General features: G+C 62.2%; 1 protein-coding gene across 1 annotated transcript; it reads left to right on the top strand.

The window, feature by feature from the left end:
- The first annotated feature begins 64 nt into the window (after positions 1-64).
- Positions 65-10,600, top strand: LOC105240571 (nascent polypeptide-associated complex subunit alpha, muscle-specific form). Its single transcript, XM_011233292.3, is given in 3 exon segments — positions 65-785; positions 5,255-6,589; positions 6,591-10,600. Coding segments are annotated over 2 exon segments (4,176 nt in total). The 5' UTR covers positions 65-785; positions 5,255-5,291; the 3' UTR covers positions 9,469-10,600.
- Positions 10,601-20,051: the final 9,451 nt, after the last annotated feature.

Raw genomic sequence — 20,051 nt, 5'->3', positions numbered from 1 at the left:
TCAGCTCCACTACCCCTCACAGCTCCAGGCAGCAGGACTGGCCTGCTCAGGGAGCTGGCCACAGGCAGTGTGGGGCGAGTTGGCAAGGGTGCTGGGCCAGAGGACAGCAGGGGGCCGTCATGAGGGTGCAGCTCTCTGTGTGGAAGACAAGTGTGGGAGCAGCACTGTGAGGGTGATTCTGGCTAGTTTCTCTCCGCTTTCTTTCTGAAGATGCACTTGGCAGGGTTGGGGGGGGTCTCTGCTGCCATGGGACTCAGCGGTCTGCCCAACAGGGCCTAGGAGACCCCATATCTCAGAGGAGGACACAGGGGCCAAGGGATGTCCCCTCGTTGCCCGAGGACACACCGACGAGGGTGGACCCATGCCTGCTGATAAAGCAGATGGTGAAGGCCAGGTGCTGCCTGCCAGGAAGGCCCCACTGAGACCCCCGAGGGACCCGCTGCTGCTGGCCTTTTGGGGCCAAGTTGAGGTGGAGGGTCTCAGCCAGGGAGTTGTCCTACACCTTGACCCTCCAGTGTCCCTGTATTTCCAGGTGACCTCTCAGTAGCCAGAGGTGCCAACGGAACCGCCAGGAAGGCTTATTGCGGCCATGCTACTCCCAGTGGCCCCAGATAAAGGTGTTCCGGTCCTGTCCCCGCACCAGCCAGCAGGGACAGCAGCCCAACACGAAGACGTCAACCCAGACCGCCTCTGGGAAGCGCTGACCAGACGGAAACACACTTGGCTTTGAGGAACAAATGGCCGGTGCTCCCCACAACTGTCCTTACCTGCAGTGCGCAGGCCAGGTGTGTGGGGCTCAGAGAAGAACGTGCTGGGCCTGCCTGCAAGTCCGGGCTCAGGCAGCCATGGGAGGCCCCGATCAGGGACCTCACCTCCACAGCTGCACTCACACCGTCCTGCGGGAGAATTCACGCCCCCGGCTGTTCTGATTCAAGGACTGCAGGGCTGCAGAAGGCCGTACTGGTACCCCACAGGGGACACTGAGGGGCCTCCCCAGGATGGGGAGCATAGCCAGGCCACTGGGAAAGGCTTTGCTGAGGAGAACATCTGAACTGGGGCGTGAAGGATGCATAGGAGCTTGTCAGGAGTGTGGCTGTTCCAGGCAGGAAGGCTCAGTGCAGGGCTGGGACAGAGCAGAGCAGGGAGCTGAGCTGAGGCACACAGGTCTGCATCCCTCACCCCTGACGCGATGGGCAGCGTGAGCCAGACCTCAGACGGGTCCCCTCCGCAGGTGTCTCCCGAGGGTCTGCTCCTGCCAGGCCTTGATGCAAGCCCCAGGAAAGTGCAGAACAGTGGTTTTCCTGCCCACACGGAGCCAAACATATGCATGTGTTTGCAACTGCACTTGAATCTCAGACAATGATGATTGTTACAGTGATAGCGGCCCCAGGTGGTGCGTTGGGGGCGCAGAGGGTTGCGTGCTCAGGGAGTGACCTCAGGAGGATCCACGTGAAAGCCCGAAGGCGGGCAGTGGAAAGCAGAGGGAGCAGCTTGTGCAAAGGTCCTGGGGTAGGAATGAGCTGGGGACCAATTGATGGCCAGTGCTGCTGGAGCAGAGTACAAGGTGGGGTCAGAGGGCCAGATGGGCAAGTTCACGGCCTGAGCACTGGGTAGCGTGTCCCTGAGGGGAGGGCAGGATCCCAGCTCGGCCGCGTGGTGAGCACGCATGGCACAACGGTCTTGCAAACAGAGCTCAACATTTCTCTGGGGGCAGGGGATCCCCGGGGTGGAGGGAGCAGGACAGCAGAGACAGCACAGGGGCAAGTGGAATCGAGGAAGGGTATCGTGTTCATGGCGGCTGTTACACACAAGTTACCTATTGGAGGGGGCCACATGGTCACCCCTCTGCACTCCCTGCTCCAGGCATCGTTCTGAATCTTCGCACCTCGTGACATGACCAGCGTGTCAGCCCCGCCGTGGGCTGGTAGGTAAACACAGTCGGGATGAGTCCCCACCTTGCTTCATGACACAGAGGGCCGCTTGGCATCGAAGCCATGGCTTGGAGATCGTGGCGGGAGGCGTCCGGTACCGACAGCAGAGAAACAGGGCTCAGTCCATACCAAGCTGCCCTCACTCTGCACCCCTGCCAGAGCTGCCTTCCAGACTCGGGGATCCTGGCGCCTGTAGGCAAAGGAAGCTGCAAGGGCGCACGAAGCCACGTGGCTGGTCCTCAGGGGCCGTGTTCAGACGTCAGAATGACTCCAGAGCTATTTCAGCCCTCGAGTGACTCAACCTGCAGTCATGAAGGTGAATGGAAGGGCCAAGGGAGCAACGGCCCCCAGCAGGGTGACTAGAGGTGTGGCTGGCAGTGTGGTCGGCTCCTCCGGGAGGCCCCTATCGGCACCCGCACCAGGCCCTGCCTGCACGCCGAGGTCCTGGGCCCAGAGGCCCCCGCGTGGGGTGCAGGTGGCAGGCTCTGCTGCAGCCACCATCCCCATGAAGCTGGGACCCACACACAACGACAGGTGCCTGAGGCGACTGCGCGGTGACAGTGTTGGCCCGGCGCTCAGTCCCAGCCGCGAGCTCAGCCAGCACTGACAGGCCCTGTGTGAGTCAGGTACGGAGCTAGGGTCTGGACTCCGCAGAGATGGGTGTCTGGTCGTCTGTCCGGGAGTCAGTCTGGCTGAGATGAGCGCTGAGGCCTGGGGCTCCAGGTGGGGTGAGGCTTCCGTGGGTGTCTTCCAGAGCGCGGGTCCCAGAAGGAGGGACCCGAGCATGGACAGGCAAGCAGGAATGCAGCACAAGGAGGTGGTGCCAAGAGCTCAGGGCCGTAGCCTCGTCTGCAGCAGGAGTTTGGACCCAGTTGTAGACACGGTGGAGGCCAGAGCACATGGGTGTGCAGTCGGAGAGGTGGCCATGAGGCAGAGGGAAACGTGGGATTGCAGAGCCCGGCCAGGCAGGCGGCAGCTGGGGCCGTGCAGGTGCCGGGAGGGAGCTCGGCCACATGCGACGTGCCTGTGAGACCCTGGTGTCGGGCCAGACACACAGAGCTGGGCATCCCAGGTGAGCTCCCCACAACTGTGAGCTGCCCGGACAGTGTTCCAGTCCCGGTGCCGCGCTCAGGCCCAGTATCCACACAGCAACGTGTGAGAGAACGCAGTAAAGTGAGATAAGCCCGAGCAAGCCCAGGGCACTGGCGGGGCGCCCAGCAAAGTCAACGGCAGAGCCTCGGGATGGATCGCGCGAAGAGACACGGGGGTGCCTGCTGTCTCGTGCCTCTGGGAAACAAAGCCGTGCCTCCAGCCAGCTACCCGCCAGAGCAGGAGGCCGCAGATCCCAGCACTCGGTCCAGAGACAAAGCCGTGGGGACAGTCACGTCGCAGGAGTGCTGGCACTGACCAAGGTCTCCTCTCGGTCCCCACGGGTCCTGGGCTGCGTCTCCTTGGGGCTGCCTTTGAAGCCGTGGAGATGAAGCTTGTGGGCTCTGGAGGAAGCCTGGACCATGGAGCCCCAAGTGGCCACTGACAACCTACCTTGGCAGGAAAAGTGAGGTCTCTGGTGACCCTGCAGAGGGTAGTGGGAGTGAGGACGTCCCCGCACACCTTGGGGGCCAGGATGTGGGCAGTGTGGGAGCCCGTGTGCCTGGCCAGCCCCTCAGCGGTCCTGGGCTGGACGGGCGCAGCTGCGGCCCAGGAATCAGCTGGTGCTCACTGTGTGCACTTGTGGCCCGGTGGCCATGCTGGCTCACACTGCTCGGGCTTAGGAATGGATTCAGGTTTCTGTTTTGCTTTAGGGTCCTAACCCACCAAATGCACAGCTGTCTGAGGTTGGGAAAGAGCCCGACCTATCCCTGGGATTCTCCGAGTAGAGTCCCTGGACCAGCAGTGGCCGCGGCTCAGAAGCCGTGTCGGGAGGCAAGTGCTCAGGCCCCCGGTGGACGAGAGTCAGGTGTGGGGGTGGTGCTGCCCGCACTCCGGGTCATCACAGGTTGTCTGGTGTCTGAGGACAACTGATGCTGCCCCTCTCCACGAACTGACCGCAGCCGGGTGGACTGGGGGCTCTCAGGGAGCCCGTGGGGGCAGGAGTCCACGGCCACGCCCCCCGAAAGGAGTACTTCCCGGTGTGGTCAGGCTGCCGGGTGACGGACCACCTGCGGCCCCGGGCACGTCCTCAGCTGATTAAGAAGACGTGTGTGGCATCTACACGCAGAGCCCTCTTTTCTGGGAAATGCGTAAAAGCATGAAAAGTATCGTGTGTATTTCCTTCTGATCTGGTATCTAAGTCCACATTGGGCCATGCAGCTTGCTGCTTCACGTGCGCCGTGAGCACTTTCCCAGCCAGGACAGCGCTCTCGCTTCCGTGGGCGTGTGCCATGCATGAAACAGCCTGGTGCTGCACGTTTAGAATGCGGCCAACGCTCTAATGTCGTCCAAAGCAGCGTGAAGACCGTCGAGCAGGATGTGGTTCTGTCGTGCTCCGCAACCATCTGCTTGGAAGGACTCGCTAGAAGCCAGAACGGCCGGGCTGTGTCCTGTGCATCTTCACAGACATGCCTCCGCCCACCAGGGAGGACCTCCCGTGCCAGGCTGTGCAGAAACCACATCAAGCGCCCGAGACCCGGTCCCCAGGAGGCCCGTCAGTGGCTGGGTTGAGGTCAAGGGCCTGCGACTGCCGTGCTGATAAGAGTCTCTCGGGGACAGAGGCTCAGGCCCCTCAGCCGCGGGGCACCTCTGAGAGCACTCTGGGGCGCCCCGTGTGCCTGGTGAGCCCCACCCGCTGGGCTTGGCAGTGAAGAACACTTCCTCCAGGAGTTCACCACCCTCCGTTCCTGCCCCTGAGACCTTCCCCAAAGCTAAGGCCCCTGTGTCTTCCCAGGCCTGTGGTCTGTCCACGGGTCTTGAGTCAGGATATAACCGTGGTATTAACTTCATTTCTCATACCGCAAGTTAGATATGCACAGAACCCCACAGAAAGTGTTAATTTCCTATGCTTACTTTTCCCCAATTATACGAGCATCGTATGTCCGCTGTAAAAACAGTCCAATACCGCACACGCACACGTCCACTTTCCAAAGTGCTTCCACAGAGCTAGTAACCCTTGGAAGGACAGCAGTCTTGAGTGGGCAGCGAACGGCGGCCCAAGAGGCCATGTGTGTCCCTCGTCTCCGCATCTCTAGGCTCCCGGGCCTCTGTCCTTCCCCCAGACTTTTGGGGTATTTGCAATGTGATTGTTCCATAGGAAATGTTCTCTGAAGTCACCTTGGAAAACAACAAAGATAAAATCTGTGACGATTGATTTTTTTTTTTCCCTGCAGCTCCAAGCGTGGCAGGACGTATGGCGATAAGAAGTGCATGGACGTCCAAGCCCTGAGAAAGAAGGTCAGCAGCGTGACATGTGACCCGGCAGCCAGGGCCGTCCTCAGCAGCCTGCTGCTCTATGTCACCGATCTCCAGGACAGGCCCCCGGAGCCACCTCCCGCCAGGAGGGCAGAGGGCAGAGAGAGCAGGGCCCCACGCTCGCCTGACAGCCAGGACGCCCACCGGCGGCCCACGTGCTTCCAGCTCCTGCAGGCCAAGTTCATGGGCTCGGGCCGCGAGCCCCGCCTCAAGAAGGCCCGGGAGGTGGGGAGGCTGATTTCCAAGGACAAGCAGGGCCCCAGCAGGAGCTTGGTGACCGCCACCATCAACAAGCTTCTGGAGAAGACCCGGGAGGGAGCCGGCCGCCCTCCGCAGGACCCAGGGCCGCCCCACGGGCAGAAGCCCCAGCAGGGCCTCCCCACCAGGAAGGGCACCGTGAAAAACATCCTGAAGATATTCCTGGCCGCAGAGGAGAAGGAGGTCCGCGAGGAGCCCAAAGCTGCCAGGGGTTCCCTGCTGAAGCTGGCCCCCAAAAGGGGCTCCGTCCTGTCCAAGCTGCGGGAGAAGTTTGAGCAGAGCGGGTGTCTTTGCTCAGAGGCCAGTGTGCTGCCGCTCCGCACAGACGGGAGGAAGAAGAACACGCAGAGGAGGAAGACGCAGAGGCCCGAGACCCGCGTGCTCTGCACAGCCGCCATGGCCAGCACCTGCATCCGGACGCCGCTAGCCCGCTTCCTGGCCTGCACCGCGGAGCCCGTGCTGGCCTTCAACATCGCCACCGTTGTCTGTGCCCCCAGGAGCTGGCTGTCCCACTGTGCCAAAATCACCCGCTCCCATCAGGGGCGCGTGCCCAGGGGAAAAACGGGCACATCCCCCACCGCGGGGGACATGGTGCCCAGGGGAAGGAAAACAGCAGGACAGGGACAGCCTGGTGGCGGGCCCACACAGCCGCCAGCACCCTGGGCCATGGCTCCTGGGGACAGCCCGGAAATGGCGTTCCTGGGAGTGGGGCCCGAGCCCATCCCCGGGCCAGCCCCCTCTCCTGCCTCCCACAGGGGTGGGGCCCTTCCTGGCAGTGAGCCCATGGTGTCCCTACTCAAACCAGCCAGCCCAGGGCATACCAGGGCAGCAGGAGGTGACAGGATAGACCTGCCCCCCGCAGGGGACACTTCACAGCACACCGGGGGCCCTGGAGAAGCCAGGGCGGGCCTGTGGCCTGGGCTCCCGGGCGCAGAAGCAGGGATGGCCCCTGAGGTTGCTCTGATGGTTTGCAGTTCTGAGGATGAAACAGAAGGAGACTCCAGGCTCGGAAGGAGATCCCCTGTTCGCCATCCAGGAGACTTTCCCGGAACAGAAGGTAGCGGGACATATCCCGCCCCTTCTGGCGCCCACCGTCCAAGCTCTGCAACGTGCACAGTCAGCTGTGGAATCTCCCCAGATAACTGTCACACGGCCAATCATGTACCAAATGTCACCACCTCCTGCCACGCTGCCGAAGGCCGTGGAGTCTCCCCAGGTGACTGTCACCCGCCCGGACACGTACCAATTGCCACCATCTCCTGCCACGTGGTCCAAGGCCGTGAAGTCTCCCCAGATGACTGTCACCCGGCCGGACACGTACCAATTGCCACCATCTCCTGCCACGTGGTCCAAGGCCGTGGAGTCTCCCCAGATGACGGTCACCCAGCCAGACACGTATGAAATGCCACCATCTCCTGCCACATTGTCCAAGGTCGTGGAGTCTCCCCAGATGACGGTCACCCGGCTGGACACGTACCAATTGCCACCATCTCCTGCCACGTGGTCCAAGGCCGTGGAGTCTCCCCAGGTGACTGTCACCAGGCTGGACACATACGAAATGCGACCATCTCCTGCCACATTGTCCAAGGCTGTGGAGTCTCCCGAGATGACTGTCACCCAGCCGGACATGTACAAAATGCCACCACCTCCTGCCACGCTGCCGAAGGCATCAAGTCGTAGAGACAAAGCTTCTAGTCTTCTGAGCAGTGGAGGCGGGGGTGGGGGTGGGCTTGAAAGTGCTCAAGTGTCGTTTCCCACAGGAACAGACGGTGAGAGCACCAGGGCAGCCGGCATGGCTGAGGGTGCCCTCAAAGTCCTGAGTGTCCCACCTGCAAGGGGTGCCACCAGCATGGGTCAGGACCTCCCAGCAGCAGCTCCTCAGAAACGTCCCACTCGAGGAAAGGCAAACACGCACAGCTTTGGGGATTCAAAGGAGCTCCAGCGCCCTGAGGGTCTGGCAGGAGAGGACGTGGCTGAGCTGGCCTGTGAGAAGCATCACTCGCCAGCATCAGGTGACAGGCTGGTCCATGGCGGGGGCGCCCCATGGCATCATCCCACGGCCTCAGAGGATCGGAGAGGGGACAGCCCCTTGGCCCCTGGCCATCAGCGAGAGCTGCCTGCCGACATGGGACACCCGGTGGGCATCTCAGCACCGCTGGAGGTCACCCCCAGAGACAGGACCCAGTCTGACAGTCTGACCTCCACGGACGAGAAGGTCCTGTGTGAGCGAGAGCTCAGGGGGCTGTCACTAAGGGACCCCGCCCGGCCCATCCTGCGGGCTGCAGCGAGCACCAGCCCCGGCCTCAGCGGCAACAGACCCACCTCCTTCAGCAAATGCCCCAAACTAACTCCCGAAGCCCCCAGGTGGGTGGCAGCCACAGGGGCCACAGAGAGTCACACTGCACCAGTGGCTGGTCACGTCCCAAACCCTGTAAACAGCGTGGCCAGACAGGGGAACCCAGTGTGTGAGGGAGAGAGTGGCCCACCGCCAACGCACCACAGCCTTGCTGCCGTGGCTCTGACCCGGGCCGCCAGCCCCCTGCGTGGCTTGGCACCAGCCGGGCCCCGGAGGCATCTGCTCGGAGCTACAGAGAGCGGTGGCTGTGGGGGTTCAGGGCAGCGCCAGCCGGAGACCCCCAGGTCCCCGGCTGCTGTGTCACTGGAGGCGGCGGGCACCCCGCTCATGCTGGCTGAGCCGCGCACGACTGCTATGGCCGAGGGCAAAGCTAGCACGGTGGCAGGGGGCACAGGTGCCACAGCTGCGCACGGGAGCCCCTGGGGGGGCGACGTGACCCCAGTCCCAGGCTGGGCTAACCCTGTGCCCCCGGGCAGCGCTGTGGTGGGGCCTCCGCCTTCGCCACCTGAGAACCCACAGGCCAAAGCGGACAAGCACGTCCTGCCCCAAAACCAGGTTCCTCCCGGCGCCGGGGCTCCCCGCCAGCCTCTATCACCGGGAGCCGCAGCAGAAGGGCAGCGGGGCGGCGGGGCGCCCCAGAAGTGCCCCGACCTCCGGGCACACCCACCGCCTTCATCCCTCATGAGGGCTGGCTTCCGGGAGGGAGTCGAGGTGGGGGTCAGGCATCAGCCACAGGCAGGCCTGGGGGCACTGGAGAGGGCTGCAGGGCCCGTGAAGCTGGATGGTCCCCCAGAGAAGGGGGTAGCTCCGTGGGGCCCGAAGCCTCCATCAAGTGCTGCAAAAGAGAGTCCAACACAGCCCAGGGAGGCTGAGGTGGGCCATGGCGCTGAGGTGGGGGCCACTGAAGTGGGGACAAATCACCAACACACTGAGAAAGGCCCAGAACATGCACGGGGGCAGCGGGCGTGGCGTGCAGAGACCCCCCCTCGGGGACACGGTGCCCAGGCTGGAGAGAACCAAGCACCTTCCCCCCCAGGGAAGCCGGGGCACCCCGTGCAGGCCCAGGACGACAGGATGGTGCCCCGCATCTCAGCGGGCCCCCCCAGCAGCTCACTGGAAGCAGTGTCCACTGTAGGTGCAAAGGGCAGGTCCCGGAGACCAGCCCCCAGGGGCAGCCAGGCGGAGCCTGGAGCACCACACGAGGTGGGAGAAAACCAGCCCACAGTGGATAGGAGCCAGCAGTCTTCCGGCCCCGAGCCAGTGCCTGGCTCCACAGTGCCCGGCTCCACAGTGCCCGCACCCAAGCTCGGGGGCTGCCAGACGCCCTGTGTCCCAGCCCAGGAGGGGCCCCCAAACACCCCGGAGGCAGGGGCCAGCACGTTGGAGCGTGAACGCCGCAGAAGGCTGGCGCACTTTGCCAAGTACAGAGCCCAGAGCTTTGGCGACCAGCGGTCCTTTGATCTGTCCTTCAGACCGACAGTTATCAGGGCCAACGACACATTCGAACTTCCCAAGTGAGGCCCTGGGTTCCGGACACGGGCATGCCTGGCACGTTGGTGTCAGCGCCTCGCCCAGGCTGCTTTCCTGCCTCCAGTCCACACGACCTCGCACGTGCGTGTCCAGAGTGCGCTGTGGCGGATCCCTTTCCTGCTTGGTAACTGGTCCCGGGAGGGCCACATCCCCCAACTGTGGAGCTCTGCAGCGTCTTCCTGGAGCCCATGCGGCTTCTCCTCGGGGATGGAAGAGGGAGGACGAGAGACAGCCCAGGACATCCAGGCGCTCGTCCCCACGGGTCCCGTTCTTTACGGCGCTCGAGGGTGCCCAGGTCCACATTGCTCTCTGCGCACGGAGCCAAATTGTTTCCACACCTTCATGTTCACCTCTGAGCCTTGTGGGCGTCTCTCCTGCCCTGTCTTGGTGGCCCTGGCTGCGTTGCCCTTTGTGGTGTCACCCGCAGGCCGCGGCCCCTCCGCTCCGCACGGGCAGGCGAGTCGCCCGTGAAGTGCCCGTGGGGCCAGAGCGGAACAAACCACGGGGACAACATTGTCAGTCCCACAGGAAGGGGGTGGTGAGCAGGGATGGATGTTTCCAGACGCACGTCCCAAGCAGCATCCCTGCGGGTGCCATGTGCAGAGTACAGGGAACATCCACAGTGCCGTGTCCCACCACTGCCCATGGGGCCTCGCTGCCTGTTCTCCTGCCCGGGCCCTTTGATCTTCTTCCTTGCTTCTCAGTCTCTGAGATGATGCTTCCGCCGTCTAGAGTAGTTGAGTGTTATACAGAAGCGTAAGGAAGGAAATAAAAATCCCTGGTAATCACGTGACCTCAAAGTAATTTCTGTGACTATGGCGCAGCCACACTGGGAGTCACATCTCGTGTACAGTGTTCAACTCTCAATGCTACAGCGCACCAGCTTCAGGGCCATCAAGTGGCCTCAGGAAAGCGCCGGCTCCCGAGGGGACGGGGGGACGGCTGTCCTGCACACGCTGCGCACATGACGCTCCATCTGCAGAAGGGGGTTCCTGCCTCTCGAACATGCTGTGCTGCTGGCCGCCCTTCAGGTGAGCGACATTCTAAGCAATGTCTACCCATCCCGTAGAAGCTTCCTTGACGCGCTGACTGGAACGTCCACGTGGAGAAGGTGCTTTCTGACCGGACCTTCGGTCGGTGCTCAGCCCTGGTCCTGTGCAGGGCGGGCGGGGTGAGAGTGGCTGCGGCACCTCCTCCGGGGCTGCCTGATGCGACCACGGTGCACGGGGGTTCTCGCGGGGCTCAGCAGGAGGCAGAGGGTCCACATGGCCAGCGCTGCTCCATCCAGCAGCGGGCCCACTTCCTGCTGCCCACCCCTCAGGCCAGCGGTTCAAAGTCCGGCACATTGGCACTTCCCACGGCTGAGGTGTCCCGAGTCCGGGAGTGCCGGGACGGCGATGCTTGGCCTCCTCTGTAGAGGAGAGACAGTGCCCCCGGCGCACCGCGAGGGCTCATGGCATGACAGTGTATGACAGCGGCCTGTGTGCACGGTGCTGCCCACGCCCTTGTCTGGGCAACTGGGAGCCCTGGGGGAGCACCTTGCCCGCTGCGTCTGGCTCCTACTTGGAGTCGAGGGCCAGTGGGAGACAGGGGCCATCCCACGTCTGCTGGGTGTCCCTTCCTGGGGGCTCCCAGGCTGGGGGGGGTCTAGTGCCCCCCCCTTGGAGTCTCGGGATGGCTGCATCTAGTTGGCTGGCTTCCTGGCGCTGCAAACGCCGCGAGGCACTGGGCACATGCTCGGGGGTGGGGCCCAGCGGAGGCTGTCCTCACACCCGCGGCGACTTTGCAGGAGCTGGAGGGAGACCGTGTGCCCCTGTGCCTGGCAGGGCACTGCCTTACTCACTGTCCTCCTTCCTCCTTCGTGCCAGAGGATCTGAGGCCATGTTTGGCAAAGAATGTGATGACAGAGGAGATAAAAATATTATATTCACTGAGTATTCCCTTTTTAAAATAAGCGGTAGGCTTGTGTTGCTATTTTTAAACAGACCAGAAAGTCCGCTGGAGAATGCTCAGAGAGTGTGAGTCCAAGTGTTGGAATCAGACTGTCCTCCAGACGCAGCTTCAAGCAGGTCGCGCTCCCAGCTCTGCTCAACGCCTGGCAAGCGCGGGGCCCTGCTCCCCGTTCACCAAATACGGCCGCAGGTCCGCTGCCTGTGCCAGAGCGGCTGGCGGTCAAATGTGAATTTCCACGGGGGCTCGACGGTGCTCAGTGTGTATTCCCGTTACACAGAGGCCACGTGGCTGGAGGACCCCACGGAAGCAGGTGTCTCCACGCGAGGAAGGCCCCCGAGCCCACCTGCCCGGGAACAGCTGAGATAGAAGGGTGGCCGCCCAAGGGCAGTGGGCATTGCAACAAGGGGACGTGTATATGAGCTGATCAGCTGATGGGCGTGCCTCGCGGAGCTGTGGACATGAAGGCCTGCTTCAGTCTTCATGGCTCCTTCTGCTGTTTACAGACCCGTCTCAGGTGCTCCATCCGCGAATGCCTGCGGTTAGGACTCCACAAACTCAGCGTCTCTTCCTTATTTGAGTTTCGATCTTGTAATTATGTGATTATGTAATAACCCCCAGCTGTTCAAGTCCATGTTCTCTGTTTTATCACTTTTTGTATACTAACATCTGTAAAATGGGTTTCTTAGCAAAAAACTACTAACTATTTTATTTGTTGTGTTCTTCCCTTTGAATTTTTACTAACATTATTCAGCTAAAGATAATTTCAAAAACAGAAATAAAATATGTTTCCTATCACAGGCAGGGTGGGGCATCTTGGTGTCGCTGTGGATGCTTCCCTTGTGGCCCTGCAGGCAAGGGGCGGGTCTGTCGGGCGAAGTGGGGGAGCCCTGGGCGCGGTGGAGCCGGTCACGTGGCCACCACAGCCCTGCAGCTCCCGGAACTCTGGGGTGGACAGGTGAGGCCAGACCAGGCGCCCCACCCTTTGGTGACAGCGGCTCTCAACTGCACCCCCGGGGAGGGGCCTTTCCAGTGGCTGGGTGTGCACGCACAGGCTCCTCCAGCCCTCCCCAGAGCTGGCCTCTGCGCTAGACCTTCCTGGGGGCCCAGGATAGAGCCCCGCAGCCCTGCCACAGGCTGACCACGTGGCCTTGGGAGAGGCCCACGTGTGTGCATGTGTGCACACTGTGGGGGTGTCTGGGAGGGGGAGATGGCGGGTGTGCAAGCACGGGCCTGCTCCTGTTTTCCCTGCCCTGAAATGAAACCACCACACCTGTCATGCTGGTCCTCGTAGGCACTGAGTTAGGGCCTGCGCTGTCAGCACTCGGCACCCACCCTGCCAGCACTGCGACGGCCTGCACGCAGCGTCACTTGGGAGCTGCCAGGGGAGGCTGCACGCCCTGTGGGTGACAGAAGCTCCCTGGCACTGGCTACCTGACCGGACCCTTATTCCGGGTCCTGCTTGCCGGACACGCAGTCACAGGTCTACTCTGCCCGCCTGGACATAACCCCTCTCTTCAGCCTGCACTCTTGTGAGAAAGGCATGGGCACCATGCGTCCCTGGGCCTCGAAGTGCAGGCAAGGAGGGTCACACGGCGCGAGGCCCATAGACGCTCACACCCTGTGAAAAACTGCAAATGTGTCACGCTGCCAGGGGGTCACCTGCCCCCGTCCTGGGGGGCTCTTCCAGTCCCCCAATCTGTCAGCTCTCCAGCGACCACCCCGTCGGTACTTGTGCCACACAGCTTCCCTGAGAAGATACTCGCTGCACGAGGGGGGCCGCTCCCGGCTGCTGGCTCGCTCCAGAAAACTCCCAGCAGGCTGTGCACAGATACCCCCTCTTCTGTAAACACGCTTCCCTCTTCTGTGGCTTCGGCAAGCAGGAGGTCCTGCTGGCACCTCCGAGGGGGCCTGTCCTATCCCACTGTCGCCGAAACTGAAGGTCCGGGCTGCCCACGGAGCCGCTGGGCACGTTTGACCCCCACTCCCTGCCCTGGACGCACACACAAAGCCTCCTTCTCCCCACACCCTGGCCTGCCCAGCCAGAACCGTGTCCAACAAGCTCAGGGGGAAAGAGAACCAACAAGACTCCGTCTTCAGGTTAAATGGGCTCCAGCTAGTCAGGACCCCCGGCGCTGCCGCGGGACCTGCAGGACATGACGTCAGCAGAAATAAGCCCGTCACAAAAGGACAGGTCCCTGGAGGAGCCCCGTTCACAGTGACAGAGAGCAGGAGGGGCCCAGGGGCTGGGGGCAGAGTTTATGGGGACCCAGTTTCAGTTTGGGAAGGTGAGAAAGTTCGGGAGACAGAGGGTGGTGCTGGTCACACAATAACGGGAATGTGTTTAAGGCCCCTGAGCTCTTGGCTCACTGAAAACCGGGTCCAATGCGAAGTCGTACGGGATGTATATTTTAGCACCATTTTGAAAGCAGGTGAGGTCAGTAAGTGGCCTTGGCGTCAGTGGCAGGAAGGGGACGTGTCTGGGGGTGAAGGGACAGCACCTCGCCTGCACCGGGTCCGGGGCAGCTCAGGGCCTGCAGGCGAGCCGCGGGAGGTAGCTGCTGAGAAATGTCAACAGGCCTCTAAAAATAACGCCCTCCCGGACTTGTCCCGCTCCGGCCGCTCGCGTGTCCCGCCTGCAAGCCGCGCTGCCCCACAGACCCCGGGGACCAGCACCCTGTCCGTTACTGACTCGGCTCCTCGCGCGTCTTCGCGGGCGGGACGCGGTGCCTGCTCACAGGGGCGCCCTCTTACGCGCACGGCTCCCAGCCCGAGTCCCCGCGGCTCTTCCCGACACCTGGGACCTGCTTCGCATCGAAGGCGAGGCCCGTCAACTCCGCGGGATGGGGGGCTACAACGTTCAGAGGGGAAAGCACGGAAACGAAGGGGGTGTTCTTCCCGCCGAACAGCCTCCCCGGGGAAGACTCTCAAGGAGAAAGGGCTCCTTACTCTTGCTCACGGGAATCTGGGTCCCGGGGTTCCTGTGCGTGCAGGCCGGGGCAAGGCCGCACGTGTCAGCTCCAGCTCCGGGCCGCGGACGGGTTTCCCCGGCCGTGTGACTGTCGCGCCGTGAACCGGGACTGCCTCTCCATCACCGCTCCGGGCGGCCGGTGCCGGCGCGTTCCGGCAGCAGGAATACGTATCAAGGGGCTGCGCTCGCCTTTGAAGAGGGGCGTCAGGTAGGACCGGCCGGCCGACCCCGACCGCGCGCGGATCGTGTCCGCGGAGGAGGGGGTCAGGGTGCATGTGCACAGGGGGACCCCGCAGGGCACGGGGAGGAGACAGGGTGCAGGGACCGGCCCTGCCAGGCCCGGATCGCGGGCCTGCTGTCCTCGCCGCCCGGCCGGAGTCCTGTCACGGCGGCCGGCTAACGGCACTAACACCGCCCTCAGCTCGGGTCGCGCCCCAGGGCCGGGAGGGACCCCGCGGCGGGCTCCCCGCTCGGCGAGGAGCCTGCTGGAGTCTCCCTCTCCTCTGCCCTGCCCGCGCGTGCTCGCTCGCTCGCTCGAATAAATCAATCTTCGTTTAAAGTTCGTTTTGCCTCATGATGAAATACATCTTGCTGACGGGTAGCACTCCCTCAACACTGTCGCCAGAACCAAATCCGAGTTTCCCGCAAGGCCCAGAACGTGCCGGAGCGGCGGCGCGCGGTCTGTCGTGAGAGCGGAGAGGCCGGCCGGCTCCGTCAGCCGCTCGCACGCGCCCGCCCGCCCCACGTCTGGGCTCCCGGCGGCTCTGCCCACGCTGCACGGCGGCCCTGCCCTCTTCCAAAACCCGGTTTTCTCCCGAAGGGGGCGTCACGGGTGACTCCCCGCGGGGCCCGCCGAACCGGCTCTCCGAGGAGAACGACCGCGAGCCGCCCGAGGCGCGGGTCCGGAACCGGAAACGCTCCGCCTCCGCCTAATCCCTTCCGTCGAGGTGACCGGCCGGGGTCACGTGCCCAGACACGTGCGCTGGGGGCAGCGCGGCCTCCAGGACCCGCGCTCTCCCCACGGCAGTCTCCGGAAGGGGCTTCTCCCAGAGAGAGAGGCCCACGTCAGGGGACCCCCGAGGCCGGGCGCTGAGGGGGGGGGCGCCCAGGACGATGGTTCGCGCCGGCTCCTGGGCCGGGCCTCACCCGCAGGCCTGGAAGGCTGCTTGCTGTGGCAGGACAGGGCCCCACACGTGCTCCAGGCAGGCGGCCGCTCAGAAGCGGGGATGGGGGCATTTGGTGGGGTCCCCGAGACCTCAGAGCGCCCCGCCCACTTCCTTAACCCGTCACTAACAGCGTCTGCGAGCGCTCCTTCTGGCTTTGCGGGGAGGGCCCCCGAGCTCCGGTGGGCCAGGCTGGTGGGGGACCCAGGCCGCAGGGCCAGTTCTGGGCCCTCCTTCCCCCGCTGGGGGAGGGCGTCACTCCCTCACTGGCTACGTGCATTATCAGGGAACTTTTCAGACTCGAGAACCCCTCCGTGGTCCGAAGCCCAGCCTCGTGGTTTTGCTGTGGTTTCCTCACCCACGCCTTCCTTTTCTCTCTTGCTGGGATATATTTCAAGCCAACTCCGGACACCCATCAATATTCTTTAGTCCCACAGAGCACGAGGCACGAGGTGCCTGGGGGGCTCAGCCGCCAAGCGTCTGCCTTTGGCTCAGGGCGTGATCCCAGGGTCCTGGGATCAAGCCCCGCATCGGGCTCCCTGCTCTGCTGGAAGCCTGCTTCTTCCTCTCCCACTCCCCCTGCTTGTGTTCCTTCTCTCGCTGCCTCTCTCTCTCTCTCAAATAAATAAATAAATAGAATCTTTCTTTTTAAAATTTTATTTATTTATTGGACAGAGATAGAGACAGCCAGCGAGAGAGGGAACACAAGCAGGGGGAGTGGGAGAGCAAGAAGCAGGCTTATAGCAGAGGAGCCTGATGTGGGGCTTGATCCCAGGACCCTGGGATCACACCCTGAGCCAAAGGCAGAGGCTTAACGGCTGAGCCATCCAGGCACCCCTAAATAAATAAAATCTTAAAAATAAATAAATGAATAAATAAAAACAGAGCACAAATCTGGACTTTGCACTTCATTGGAAAGGATGATCGGGGGGCTATAGCCATCTTGAGGTCCAGAAGCTTCTCCAGAGCTGGGCCACCAGAGGCTTGCTTGACGGAGCACAGCTGGGCCTGCAGGACAGCAGGCGTGGAGGCTGAGCAGGGTCAGCAGGGGGGTGCAAACGCCATCTGTTCCCCATCAGCAGGGACGACAGTCCAGCCCAGCACTGATGGGGACCCTGAGGCCCACCTGCAGCCCCGGGGGGGCGTGTTCTCTGTGGGGATCTCTTTGGCAGAACACAAAGGGGATGTGTGTCTCCCCCTTCACTGTCTGCCAGGGTCACGGGGCTCAGCAGAGCTCAACAGTGTGTTTTCACACGGCAGATAAGGGCTTGACCCCGTCACCTCACTGTTGGGAACACCCCCCCCCCGCCCGTCTCCGGCGTCCCCTCACCCACCGGCCACCCGTCCCGGCCCAGGCTCCTCCCTGACGACCCCAGAGCTTCACGGGTGTGGCCACGCTGCCCCTGGAGGTCCCATCTCTCCGGCCTCTTTCCCCTGAACCAGCCGCCCCGCGACCCCTGTTGAGCGCGGGGTCACAGTGTTGTACAGGCGCGGGCTGTCAGAGCTCGTGAGAAATGCAGAGTCTCTGAGTCGGGTCCGTCTGGGCGCATGACAGAGCCCTGGCAGGTGTCCACCCCACCCTCCCTGCCCGTGGCGCCTGCGCAGACACTCCCTCGGCAGGCGGACACGTGGTCTCCAGGGAGCGCAGGCTCAGGTGCTGCTCCCTCTGCCCTCCAACACCCAGGGCAGCCGTGACCGGCCCAGCGGTCGGCACCCCCAGAGCTAAAGTTCTCTGAGGCCCCTTCTGACTTCTAAACGGCGGCAGCTTTTACAATCAGGCCCCGAGAACCCGGGCTCCCGCAGGAAGAGGCCACCGTGGGGTGGTGACCGACACCGGGCTAGGGGCCTCCCTCCTCTCACAGGAGGGCCGGTCACGGCCCCCAGGAGCTTCAGCCTTCCCAGGGGCGCTGGGAGGGGGCGCTCTGGAGAGACCAGGAACTTGCTGGCTAGCTGGGGGTGCGGGATTTGGTGTCTTGGAGAACTGTGGCTGCCAACTTTCAGGAAAGGGGCTCTAGCCAGTGCAGGTGCCCGGGGAACTCAGAGCCCTCGGCGTGGGAGGTGACACAGTGTCCAGCTGCCTCCTGCTCCTACGTGGGCAGCTCAAGCAGACTCTGGGCCGAGTGGTCAGCAGCCCTAAACCCCAGGCCCTCCCGCTGCTGACCATCCTGGCCACTTGGGCCCCTTCCTCTTTCTTCCCTCCCCCACTTCCTGGGGTGGTCACTCTTACCTAACGTGCCCCCACACAGAATGCTTGCTGTCCAGTTTCATCTGGCCCCAAAATACTGCCATCCCACTCACATCCAAACGCACACGTCCCATGGTCTGGGTGTCCTGCAGGGGCATCAGAGCGACGGCCCGTGCTGCCCTTCAAGGCAGTTGTAAGAAAGCATGTGGCAGGGAGTGAGGCTGGTATCTCCTGATACCCAACAGGAGTGGGGCAGAACTTACAGGGAAGGGAAGGACGAGCGTCCCAGGATGGCTGGGCCGGCTGGAAGCTGGGGCGGTTTGGGGGCACAAGGTGCTGAGTACAAGAAAAGGGGGCAGGAGTGTCGGCTCGCTACTAGAGATGGTGACAGGAAGCAGGAAATGGGTTTGGCCCCAGAGAAGACTCAGGACAGGAGGGGATTCAGGGAGTCATTTCCTTTGGTAGCAACCTGCCAAGGAAAGGAAGCGGCAAAAACAAGAGGGCTGGGGTGGGCGAGGGGCTGGGTGCTTGTCCTGCTCGGTAAGATCCAGCAGGTGCCGTGAGGAAAAGTCGCCCCATCTGTGGACTTGAGTCTGTGGAAGAAAGGACCCTTGTTGAGAGTGTCCCAAGGAGGTCAGAGCACGTACTAGGCGGCTTTGGAAGAAGGGACACTGTCTTTCAAAAGCAAAACGCGGTGAACTCAGCTGAGCTTGAAGGGTTTCCCCAGAATCAGGAACGTTGGCAGAACTGGTCTTTGAAGTTACGTTCCCCGGAGCGCTAAATTTCCTGCAGTCTTCCTGGGTCTGGAGAAGCGTGAAAACACCTGGACGGTCGTCTCCAGCTGGAGGTAGGGTGTGTTCCACGATTTCCTCTCCAGGTCCTCTCCGGGACGGACTGCCTCTGAAACACGTCAGGGGCCTGCAGGTTCACCGATGCCCAGGTGGACTTGCAGTGGGAGCTGTCGTGTCTTCACCACGTCTAGACGTGGCCCAGAGGCACTTCCCGTGAAAAAGTGTGTGGGGCGTCCCAGAAAGACATGTCCTCAGACGAGGCTGGTAGCTAGTGGAGTGGCACAGGGATGTCTTTCTATTCAGGCCCATTTTTTCCAAAAAGACCCTTGGGATAAGGAGGGCTGAGGCTACAAAGTTATCTTTTTTTTTTTTTTTTTTAAAGGATTGTATTTATGTGAGACAGAGAGAGCACGTGCGCACAAGCAGAGGGAGGAGCAGAAGGAGAAGGAGAGCGGACTCTCCGCTGAGCAGTGAGCCTGAGTCAGGACTCAATCCCGGGACCTCAGGATCCTGACCTGAGCCGAAAGCAGATGCTTGACCAACTGAGCCACCCAGGTGCCCACAAAAGTATCTTAAATCCCCTCCCTTTCTCACCACATTTCTAAATCAAAGTACACAACAGCTTGGGCAAATTTTCAATGGTCTCCCCAATTTGACAAGCAGCTTAGATGTGATTTTCATGCCACAATATTAAGATCTCAGGGCAGAGTAATGGTGCCGGAGACCCCTGGTGCTGGAGCGCCAGGGGGTGGCTGGCAACCCGCTTTGGTGGCCCCTCTCTGTCCCGCATAACGAGCGCATAAAGCCTTGGCCTACATTGTCCTGGGTTGCAAACAGCACCTGGCCTTGACTCCCACTCCCAAGATTCTGACCACAAGTTTGGAAAGAGGCACCGAGGAGGGAGCCCCGACTTCTGCCTCCTGGGGGGAGCGGAGTACATACACCCTGAGCTGTTAACCCCAATTCATGCCAGGGGGCAATCCTACTGGTGCATTGTCCCTGCATCTCCTGGGCCTCAGGAGCCACAGACAGCCAGCAATTTTCCCAGGCTTGGCTCCCAGGAAGTTAGGGCAGGGCTGGAACTGGGGTCCCCTCTCCCCAGTGTGCTGTGGGAAGGCAGGACAGAATGGGGCAGGTCCCTAGGTGGATGCAGGGATTATGGTCTCATTAATATGCTGTTCTCAGATCACAAGTAGACTGAAAAAGAGCAAGTAAAAAATAAGACTTGCTCCTTTTCTGCATAAAGAAAATAAAAATATGGGTCATAGGTCAGAACTCTGAGTTTTGTACCTGCCTGGCCCTGAGGTTTGAAGGTATCTCAGAGAAATCCAAACTGAATTTATCTCCAACCTTTGCTCAAAGCCCAGAAGGCCTAAAGGGAGTGAGGGGGACTCCTGATGGCCCACGCAGCCTGGGGGGGCGGTGGAGTGCACCCCATCCCACACCCAGCTTCCGCCAAGCACCCCCTCCATCCCCCCGGGGGCGCCCCCACCATCCCTCCCACGGGGCGC

The sequence above is a fragment of the Ailuropoda melanoleuca genome, chromosome 7 (genome assembly GCF_002007445.2).
Source record: "Ailuropoda melanoleuca isolate Jingjing chromosome 7, ASM200744v2, whole genome shotgun sequence".
In the NCBI taxonomy this organism is placed as follows: Eukaryota; Metazoa; Chordata; class Mammalia; order Carnivora; family Ursidae; genus Ailuropoda; species Ailuropoda melanoleuca.
The sequence above is the reverse complement of the archived record's forward strand: the minus strand, read 5'-3'. Positions and strand labels throughout refer to the sequence as shown.